At 39.9% G+C, this 12111-nt stretch overlaps 1 protein-coding gene across 3 annotated transcripts in view; it reads left to right on the top strand.

Annotated features, from left to right (window-relative positions):
* Positions 1-12111, top strand: part of LOC124282170 (glycine receptor subunit alpha-2-like) — a 72805-nt gene that overhangs the window by 46888 nt on the left and 13806 nt on the right. For all 3 annotated transcript variants that reach the window (XM_046718133.1, XM_046718134.1, XM_046718135.1), the window contains one exon: positions 9951-10091. In XM_046718133.1, coding sequence (XP_046574089.1) covers positions 9951-10091 — 141 coding nt within the window. The remainder of the gene's footprint in view (positions 1-9950; positions 10092-12111) is intronic.

Here is a 12111-nt window from a genome sequence, read left to right as displayed (position 1 = left end):
CTTTGTAATTTGATCTTGAACTTCAAGGCAAATTTTGTGGGACACCCACCCGTTCCGCAAAAAACCCATCCCAACATTTGCAACCAGCGTATTTTTACAGTGACTTGTAGGAGTCGGTCTACCCAGTTCTATTGATCTTTGTTGTAAATAGCAATATGAATTCAGTGTAAGATAAATATTAAAGGAGAAGAATATCAACTTCACAGCTCGTAAACTTCGTCTTTACGACCAGGATTACTGCCAGGTTGGATTTAATGTCATGTTTTATCATACTTTTCCCCCTCTTTTTCGAGCCTATCCACATCAGTTGTTCACATGTCTTTTCGTAAAGCTAAAATATATTCAAAACACACATACTGGAACATATGCGTTTTATCGTCAAGACAACGTGTAACCGACACATGTCGATTCTCGCCACTTCTACATAATTCTTAACATACATCATGCAATACCATCTTCTCTGTTTGTCGGGCCTTGAGGTAGCCTTGTGGAGAAAGTTTTCGCTATTCATGCCGAATAAATGCAATATTTGAAACATTGCCCAATGTACGTTGTCGTCCTGAAGAATTATCCATAAAGTTTGTTCTATATTGCTCAATGCTTCGTACAAAAAACATTCGCCGACACTATCTATACATATTCATATTGTATATCAACGCACCTTGTAATGATACCAGCTAACTAATTGAATGTATTTCATGCTTATCATTTCATTGTTTGTTGTCGCTTCAAATGCATTCTTCTTCCGTAAAGGTATTTCAGAAGAGATGGTACTTGTCGAACGTTCAAGGGGCAGCGTGTGCTTGTAAATTGATTACAATGTACTCAAATGTGCACTGAGACAACTGAAGTTTCAATGGATGAGTGGAAGTGCTACTTTAAGGTGCAGCGGCTTAGTCGAGATATTGACAAGCACGCACAGATACCGACCGCGGGGTTACCTGGTACATCGTCATCTTGTTCATAATCAGCCGGTGGCTGGGTGGGAGGGCTGTCTGTATGTCAGAGTGTTTAATAGTCCTTAAAATGAACACACATACTACATCATGCATCATCCTCTTGCCTATATACATGTAGTCCTTTTCATGCATCACCTTTTCAAATTGTCCAATTGTGTGTATGTTGTGTATGAAAAGTTAAAATATTTGTATTTTGCTGTAATGTGCAAGTATATGCAGAATGAGTGTGCATTTATTAGTATGATCGGTGACGCCAGTTACCCGCGTATACACTTGCTACTTGATATATTTACCCGTGAAGATCAGGGTTAGACGTGACCCATGCTTCTAACGGGATTGGGTGGTCAGGCTCGCTGACTTAGTCGCTTCCTGTAATCGTAGCCCAAATGCCTTCATCGACGCTCATGATGTCAGGCACTGGATATGTCCGTTCCATACAAGATTATTTTCAGACCACAGTCATGTATAGCAAACTTCCTACGTTGGGCGTTAAACTATCAGCCAACCATCAAAACCAACAAAGGCTATAGTGCATGTATTTGGCAGATGTACCCAAGGATGGGAGAGTGGAGGGAAAGGTCGCAGGCCTTTATCAAAGTGTTGATAGACCGATAATATGATCTACAGTAGATTGTTATAACGATGAGATGTCCTACTTTCATGACCGCCACTTATACACAATATCACGACTATCTGTAGCTAATCGAGCTTGGGCCTTGCAAACTCACAATGTAGATTCATTGTAGTAAATGTTTCATAAGATGCCACACAAACATAATAAGTGAACATCCTCCTTTTGTAACTAGTGTGGGAAACGAGGGCCGCATTGTTCCGGGATGTCTGTACAAGTCACGTACACGCCACGGTTATGTCACGCTGTGGTTACACATATTAACATGCTGCATGGGAGTATGCCTTTCATATGATGAGTTTGTCACACCGTCTTTCTACAGAGTTGCATTCCATACTTTGTACAACCCCGGATCTGTTGTGAGTTCATATCCTAGGTTAACTCGTACAAGATCGAGTCTTTGAAGGGCATTTAGAAGTGAATACACATTAAGGCAAGAATTTTTTATGGATGTCAGCTTCTTTATTGTGAAGGGTCACGACGTTTCGAAGTACCAGTATATCCTCACTTCTTCATCAGGTGAATGAAACGATCGCACAAGATCGTTTCGTAAAGTGTTAATCGTTTAAAACCAGCATTTTTTCGAGTTTCAACAGAACAGACTGAAATGAAGCAAGAACTCAAAGTCAACATCTCCAGCTGTTAGCGGGGAGCAAGTTTCAGTACTGGGTCCTCGCCTTTTTCCATCCACATATTGTCAATTGGACATGCTGTGAGGAGCCATTGTCTTCATCTCCACCTCAGTGTCGACGATGACCAGCTAGACATATCCACTGAACCGCCTTACACTCAAAAGTGGATTCCAACAATTTGAAGACTGCATAGCCGATATCAGGACATAGATGACCTAAACATATCTCAGACTAAACGACAGAAAAGCAAAATTTGTGACTCTAAAAGCAAAACAACAGTTGCAAAAAGTCCCATCATCAGTCACTGTAAAAACTGGTGACCTTGACATTGCATCATCTGCCTGTGTCAGACATCGAGGAGTTCCATTTCAGAGTAACATGTCCATGGAACAACATGCCCATAAACAGTCAAAAGCCTTTTTTTAAAAATTCAAAACATCAGATGAATGCGATACCTTCTCAACACAGAAACAGCCAAGCTCTTGTTACATCACGACAAGACTACTGTAATGCTCTCTGTTTCAATATTCCAGCATATCTACCATCTAGACACACATCTGTCTTCCAACTTTCTAAACAATAATGTGTATTTACTAGTACTTTTGTCTTTGTAACAAGTTTTTTTAACTTGTGTGTACAGCGTCACTGAACACCTTGTATTTGCAGATGCATTTTAGGCGCTATAGAAGAATTGCTATCATCATTTATCATCATGTAATTATAAAACTGTTCAAATATGCCTTCAACCAAACTTCCTCTAAGTCATGATAGTACTGCTAAGTTTGAAACAAAACTGAGACAAAGTTTTACGATATAGCCAAGATCGATGACATGTTGCAATAAATATCAATAGTTTTCAGTCCTTGCAGAGACGACAAAATCGAGATTATACTTATCGACTGCACATTTCCTATTTCAATGTTACTCTTCAACAGTCAGCTGTTTTCATCGTTACTAATCGATCGTAGAACTTGTCAAATGAAACATGAATTGTTTGAGTAAATTGATGTTCTACGGAACACGAAAGTATACCCGTGGGAGATTATAATAATCAGTCATCTGGAGAGATAAGGAGTTCAATAATTTGTGTAATCCACAGAACACTTAAAAATAGTCATCGATTCGTACTGAAAGGATGGAAGACCTTGGTATACGTGAAGGCAAAAGGTTTTGTGACACACAAACAACCAACAGAATCATTGTTCAACTTTATTGAAAGTCAAATGTTTCTAAGTATGATAACGATCAACAATCCGCAAGACCAGTTCTCATGGCACATGCAAATGAGTCATAACACAAGATTAGGTTCATTACCAAGTTTACACGGTCTGTAGCTATTGTGCCCACCATTGATGCCGGCCAGGACTCTTCACCTCACAGACAGCACAAAACATCGATGAAAGTCCTAGGGAAGACCATTCCATATGCGAGGAAGGATTTGTAGTTCTTTTAGCTTTGTTGGAGGATTCGGATGACGTGGTAAACGTTGCTCCATTTCTTTTAATACTTGTTCAATGGGTGGCAAATCAGGCCAGGGTAACACATTAACTGTGTTCTGATTAAAACACTGCTGTACTACTCGAGCGGTGTCTAGCGTCATCATGTTAAAACCTCATTCCAGGGTCGTTCTGTTGGGAAAACGTTATAGAGACCATTTCGAAATCTCGTCTCGATACCACACAGCATACAAGTTGACCTCAGACGCAAACACGGAACTTGTGCCGGAGGTGCGAGGTTCGAATCTGGTCTTGATGTAAGGGTCATTACTGGTGGGCGGCCACTACGAGCACGGACTATAACTTTATTGTTTTGCTGAACAGGTCGCCATAAATGCCAAATAGTGTTTTTATCGACGTTGAATCGACGAGCACCATCCAATCTCCATCTGTGATATTCCCCGAAGCGTGGCATGAACGTGCTCCAGAATGATGAACAGCGCTGCACGTCTTAAAACTACACTGAATAATAAGCGCCACTTTGTCCGGCTTTTATAGTGAACATTACTGGATATGTTTTAGAATATGTCACACTAACTGCAAGTGTCGAGTGATTCGAACAAATGCTAGTTTGCGTTTCGTCGATCATTATTACCTATTAAATCTATCCACATCTATAAAATTTGAATATGTTTAGGTAATAAGTAATATAAGACAATGCGTACACAAATACGTCCTCTGTGTCGGACCCATCTTTAAGCCATGTATGTCAGCTGGTATATCAAACTGCAACCGACTCTCCTGGAACATGTTCGCGAAGTGACGAAAAAAGTTTGCTTATTGTACGTTCGAAGGTTAATTGCAAGTACAAAGTAATTCATATTTATGTTTTAAGTACAATATTCCATCGAGATATGCAGTTGCAGTTTGTTAACACGTGGTTATTTCTTTAATGCGTTTTTCATCATTTCCGTACAAACACAAACAGTTACCAAGGAGATATCTCGCATTATGAGAAGCCCAAACTCCCTAAGCAATACTATGTTTTCTTCCTTAGGAACGCTGACTGTGAAATTCGTACAACTGATTACTGCTGGTAGCGTTTCAATGGGTTATAGCCAGTGTAAGGCAGAGTGATTGATGTCTAAAGGTCAGCGCTGCTGGGACGTGACCGGTTGAAATAGTCACGGTAATCACATGACAAATGAACTCACTTTGAAGTGAAACATGGGGGTTTTAAATGGGATCTGAATGTATATATCAATGTCACCTAAATATACGGTAACATTGCTCGCATCTTTCAGATTAAAGCGTGACGGAATTGTTGGGGTCTGTATATGAATGGTTGTTGTTGTTATTGACTCGGAATGACTCAGTTAGAAACAGACAGAAACTCTCCGAACTGACAAAAATATGCAACATTAACCCCCAAACTACAAGGCCAACACAAATAGAAATGATCAAAACATGTAAGTGTATCCAGAGCTGAGGTATATGCAGGATGATATGGCCAAATTCGCGTCCTTTTCCAGGTTGCATTAACCATGTGTTAGTGTCGAGTTAGGCCGTGTTTCCCAGCTGTGGTAGCCGGTAACCAGACGTTTATGAACGATCCGAAAGTCGTCTTTGGCCATTCAAACACAGGCATATTTACTCGTTTAATAGCTGCTTTACACTTACGTTTGTCAGATACTGTTGACGTGTGCAGAAAGAGAAATCCAGAATAGGGATTACTGACCACGTGTTACTTATGGTCTGGTGACTTTGAGCTTGACTCGATGCCTATCTCGGAATCACGTACTCCCCAATATAACCATACGGGTCTTATGTTTTTTGGCTTTACCATTTGACGTCGATGTCTTGTACAAACAGTCGAAGAGTACGCATGATAGTTTATTGATGTCCATGCTTATGGTATTTCCACTGGTACGTAGTTGCTTTAACAGACACGTGAGTTTCTTCCTGAAATGCCTATCCTTCTATACACCCCGCTTACAGACATGTTTCATCTCTGTTGGTTTGTGGTACGTTTTTCTGATACAGAAACGTTTTCTTTTCTTATCGCAAAGGTTTTAAGCATAAAACTCAACAAAATGAACGTCGGCCTGTACAAATAGATAAAATGTTTTAATATTTCATTGCAGTAAAAGATTTTATGAGTCTGCATTGATTTTGCTTTTCTGAGAGCATGTTGTATTGAATCACTGGTAACCACTGTCAGCATGTAAAGCACGCTACAAAGACACGGCTCAGTAATCTTCTTAAGTCTGTCCCACTACTCTTTCTACTGCACCGATTTTATGAAACCCCAATTAATATCCCAGTGTCCAGATACGGGGATGTGTATTTTGTCCATCTGGGACTGTCTGGTCCGAGACGGCCTGGGCTACTGATACAGGTTAGCCAGACAGCCAATGTAATTACTAGTATTAATAATTATTTAAGATGCGGCACTTGCAAGTACCAAATCCATACCCAGCTACTGAATCTGCCCAGTCACGTTCAGATGGAAATGTTTATATAAAGAAAGGCGTGTCGTGCGAAAGTGGATTCTCTGCTCAGTAAGAAGGTTCATGACCATTAGCATGGCTTCACTATACGTGGATGTCCAGAGATGCGAGTGTTCAGTTGATAGGCAGTCCTTATTTTTACAAAGTATATTCCAAGTCATTGCCGTCGATATTATCTTTTTAGAAAAGAACGTGGGATTAAAGGTGTTTAAAATCAGTCTCTCTCCTGTCCTTGCAGAGCCAAGATGCATGCTTGTGAATGAGGCGAGGTAGCGCTGAGAACAGACACATATAGTTTTTCGATATATCTTCTGGTGAAAACGCCCAGTGCGGATGATGAAAGCATTCAACTCCAGGACTTAGGTCTGACTGAGTGATACTTAAAGCTTCGTCACATCTGAGCAAATACTTCTGCTGTACAAAAAATATCTTCAGTTCTGAAAGTTTGGTTACTTTTAATATGTAAAAAATAAATCTCATGAAACAATAGTTTTCAAACTATTATTGAACGATTCGCTGAGCAAGTGAGGTGTGACGCATATCAGCTAGAATTCCTTTCTCACTTTTGACAAAATGCATATATTTACTAGAGACTTCTCTTATAAAACATTATTTTACATTTTGATGAATGTATCATGTGGGGTGTGATATAATCAAAGAATGATACTGGACAAATACATCGTTATTAACATGTTTACAGATGTACATGTGACATATGGCCAATGCACATATCGTGCTACAGTTCGCAATCTCTACGCCCCACATTGCATATGCGTAACACTGGATAAAGAAAACGCACAATAGACATTTACATTTCATTTTATGAATAATTATGTGGATTATCGTTAGTTCGTGGTTTCATCTGTAGCACGCATGGACAGAGAGCAACTGAAATTGATGAGAAAAAGTCATTAAGTATTACCACACGTTGACGGTTGATAACAACACTCAGTGCATGATTTGGCATCAACACACTACATTGTCTTAGTAGTGCAGTAAATCCTGTACAATACTCCAGTGTCTGTCAATGTGTGAATACTCTAGTGTATGTCAATGTGTGAAAACTCTAGTGTCTGTCAATGTGTGAATACTCTAGTGTCTGTCAGTGTGTGAATACTCTACTGTCTGTCAATGTGTGAATACTCTAGTGTCTGTCAATGTGTGAATACTCTACTGTCTGTCAATGTGAATACTCTAGTGTCTGTCAGTGTGTGAATACTCTACTGTCTGTCAATGTGTGAATACTCTACTGTCTGTCAATGTGTGAATACTCTACTGTCTGTCAATGTGTTGAATACTCTAGTGTCTGTCAATGTGTGAATACTCTACTGTCTGTCAATGTGTGAATACTCTACTGTCTGTCAATGTGTGAATACTCTACTGTCTGTCAATGTGTGAATACTCTAGTGTCTGTCAATGTGTGAATACTCTACTGTCTGTCAGTGTGTGAATACTCTAGTGGATGTCTGTTTGAATCAATGTGTGAATAATACTCTACTGTCTGTCAATGTGTGAATACTCTAGTGTCTGTCAGTGTTTGAATATTCTAGTGTCTGTCAATGTGTGAATACTCTACCGTCTGTCTGTCTGTCAATGTCAATGTGTGAATACTCTACTGTGTCTTTCAATACTGTGAATACAGTGTTTGAATACTGTGTCAATGAGTGAATACTCTACTGTCTGTCAATGTGTGAATACTCTACTGTCTGTCAATGTGTGAATACTCTACTGTCTGTCAATGTGTGAATACTCTACCTGTCAATGTGAGAATACTCTACTGTCTGTCAATGTGTGAATACTCTACTGTCTGTCAATGTGTGAATACTCTACTGTTTGTCATTGTGTGAATACTCTAGTGTCTGTCAGTGTTTGAATACTCTACTGTCTGTCAATGTGTGAATACTCTACTGTCTGTCAATGTGTGAAAACTCTACTGTCTGTCAGTGTGTGAATACTCTAGTGCCTGTCAATGTATGAATACTCTAGTGCATGTCAGTGTGTGAATACTCTACTGTCTGTCAGTGTGTGAATATTCTAGTGTCTGTCAATGTGTGAATACTCTAGTGCCTGTCAATGTGTGAATACTCTAGTGTCTGTCAGTGTTTGAATGCTCTACTGTCTGTCAGTTTGTGAATACTCTAGTGCATGTTCAGTGTGTGAATACTCTACTGTCTGTCAGTGTGTGAATACTCTACTGTCTGTCAGTGTGTGAATATTCTAGTGTCTGTCAATGTGTGAATATTCTAGTGTATGTCAGTGTGTGAATACTCTGTCAGTGTGAATACTGTCTGTCAGTGTGTGAATACTCTACTGTCTGTCAGTGTGTGAATATTCTAGAATAGTTTCTGTCAACGAGTGAATACTGTAGTGTCTGTCATGTGTGAATACTCTAGTGTCTGTCAGTGTCTGTCAATGAATACTCTAGTGTCTGTCAGTGTGTGAATACTCTAGTGTCTGTCAATGTGTGAATACCTAGTGAATACTCTAGTGTCAATGTGTGAATACTCTAGTGCCTGTCAGTGTTTGAATACTCTAGTGTCTGTCAATGTGTGAATACTCTAGTGTCTGTCAATGTGTGAATACTCTAGTGCCTGTCAATGTGTGAATACTCTAGTGCCTGTCAATGTGTGAATACTCTAGTGCCTGTCAATGTGTGAATACTCTACTGCCTGTCAATGTGTGAATAGTCTAGTGTCTGTCAGTGTTTGAATACTCTAGTGCCTGTCAATGTGTGAATACTCTAGTGTCTGTCAATGTGTGAATAATCTAGTGTCTGTCAGTGTGTGAATACTCTAGTGTCTGTCAGTGTGTGAATACTCTAGCGTCTGTCAGAGTGTGAATACTCTAGTGCCTGTCAATGTGTGAATACTCTAGCATCTGTGAATGTGTGAATGCTTTAGTGCCTGTCAATGTGTGAATACTCTAGCATCTGTGAATGTGTGAATACTCTAGTGCCTGTCAATGTGTGAATACTCTAGCATCTGTGAATGTGTGAATACTCTAGTGCCTGTCAGTGTGCTGTAGCGTCTGTCATGTGTGAATACTCTAGAATCTGTCAATGTGAGAATACTCTAGAATCTGTCAACGTGTGAAAACTCTAGCGCCTGTCAATGTGTGAATACTCTAGCGTCTGTCAATGTGTGAATACGCTAGAATCTGTCAATGTGTGCACGTGATGTAATGCCTGTACAATACACTAGTGCCTGAAAAATACGTAAAAATTGTATTTAATACATGTGAACTGAACACGAACACTGTCTGGATTTGTTATGATTCTTATTATTCCCACGTGTTTCGTCAACGAACCTGACCAGTGCAGTCGACGGTACACCTGGCAGTATTGCTGCTGGCCTGCTTGTCTCAATCTAGTAATCAATATGGTGTTTACTCTGGTCAACACAGAGGTGTTTACTCTGGTCAACACCGAGGTCGGTCCAGTGGTCAAGACACTGATTGGTACAGAGGTATTCTAGACAGTACTCCGACATGCATGCAGTACAGCGGGTAGTACACAGCTAAGGTACTAAACAGACAGTCTGTACTTACGCACCCAATCCTTTGTAAACGCTTCATGCCGATGAAACGGCATTGTACATACATGAATCAAATGCCACAATGTGGTGATCGCTTAATATACATAGTTTTGAGGACCGAAATGTCGGCGATAGCAGAGTACATGGACTCTTCCGTGGTAACACGTGTTTCATGTGGTCGTGATATATATCTCTTGAACGTGCAATGTTATTGTAGACTTGCGCTCTAATAACAACTCTGCCTTTCAGGTCCGCGGTAGCCTCGATTGAAGCTTCGCCACCAACAACGATGTCAACTCTATCGACGACAGTGGCGGTGCTTGCCACGATATCATTACTTCTTTGTGCCCGATGGGTTTCCTCGAAGAAAAGTTTGAATGGAATGTCAAGGTGAGTGTTATTTTAGACATACAATCTTGTACTTCGTAGACAAATCAGCAGTTTCAGATAAGCGGAATTGTCGATTCTAACAGATTTTTTACGATGTATAAACTCGGATTCACTGTACGAATCGGGTTATATCATAAGCAAATGTTTACGAATCATCAAACCTGATAGTGACGATGCCAAGGTGCAGATATCCTGCCCCACAGGTGGCACTAGTCACAAACGAATCCAGGAACTTTCTTTACTCCGTCAATGTGTTATATTATAGGCTGTTTCTCTGTAGTTGACTGATTTTATGCAATGTTGTATTATTATGATGGGCAGTTAAGTTCCTCTCCTGTAAAAAATGTTGTGGGCAAATTTCTTGTGGCATACTTCCTGTGGGTAAAGTTCCTTGTGGGCAAAGTTCCTGTGGGCAAAGTTCCTTGTGGGCAAAGCTCCTGTGGGCAAAGTTCCGTACACCGTCACAAACACATGCAGAGGCAAGTGCATTGTTCGCATGAAACAACACGAGCACATATTGTACAAATCGAAAGTGTGATTTCGTCGGATATCATTTTGTTAATGGTGCGTCAAAATTGGAAATGGCCTCAACATTTTGAAAGCTTATGTCGTACGCTTGATCAAACAACTTTTGAGCAAAAGTCCTATAACATAGATAATGCATGTTTTAACTCGCCGTCCACAGAAACTCAACTTCAACCGTGTGCTTGGGATTGACTAATAGTGGCAGGTGAATTTCAGAGATAGTTCATGTGAGCTGAATTATCGTATATTTGAGGGAATGTATTAATATTTACATCAGCCCTTGGCAGTTGGATTCCATTCCTCTTTTATCTCAATAAATCCTTCAAATGTCATACATAAAATGCAGCTACATTGTACCATTAAAATTCTCTTTGAAGTTGTTTTAAGTTGATTATTTTGACTTTGATATCACAGCCAACCTAATCGTCATCTTGATCATTTGTTGCGAAATAATACTTCTGAAGCTTTTATTACCCAGTAACAGTAATGTCTTCTAATAATGCCTACAATAAATATATCCATTTACATGTGCATAAAAAGGTAATCAGTTTGAGTATCTGTTATATTCTCTAGTCGGTTATGAGGCGAAAGAGTTTGGTGATGCTAATCTGGTTAGAAATTTGTTTCAAATGTGGAATGTAAGTTTGGTAAAAAACGTGTTTGTATACATTCATTTGCTATTTTAGTGTGTTTTTTTCGGCGATACCTAGGTTAACCACCGCAACATCAACTGATGCAGCTCATCCCTACTGTCATTGCAATCGATGATGATGGACATGTGTCAGAGCACAGATTCCTGTATTGTACTGCGTTGTTGTCTGGTTTTTCACAAACATCTGACCATCAAAGACCTGTACGTGCAGTGTAGAATATCTCTCCAAACGACAATATTATGGTAGTCTTTGATTAACCAAATTCAGTAACAAATATTTGTTGCGAGATCTGAAACGAGCCCGTGTTACAGTTTCATATCATATGACACGGCACTACTATGCAGCGTCTGGCAAGGAACACTTGCTCTTTCATGTAAGTTGTGTGGCGCGGGTGGCTGCCAGGACTCCTTTGTCGCGGACAACATTGCATCATCACTGATTTTCGTGTTTTCGTGTTCCGCTATTTTGCCTACATGCTAGTAGCTGTTTTGGTGGTCCGTGAGAGCAGCTGCTCTGGCGTTGACGTCATATGTTTGTTCCGAGCTAAGTCATATCTGGGATTTGGTGGGATATTTACGCATGGAGTTGGCAAACCGCATTCTCTTTCTATGAAGAGTTCCACGGGTCTCCAAGGTTGTTTGATCAAAATTCAGGCACGCAAGCTTTTAAAAACTTTTATGGTGTCTTGCTTTGGCCTTGGTATCGTCAGTACTGCACAGCGGTTCTTACATGTATGTTTATGATATTCCGTCGTACAGTTGACTCTGTGTTTCGTATATAATTCATTTGACTTTGAATAGAAGATTGTAGTTAATACTTATAATCCTGTAGGATAAAATGTA

Source organism: Haliotis rubra, unplaced genomic scaffold, assembly GCF_003918875.1.
Source record: "Haliotis rubra isolate DU_JTF1 unplaced genomic scaffold, ASM391887v1 Scf294, whole genome shotgun sequence".
NCBI lineage: Eukaryota > Metazoa > Mollusca > Gastropoda > Lepetellida > Haliotidae > Haliotis > Haliotis rubra.
This window is presented reverse-complemented; position numbering and strand designations above follow the sequence as displayed.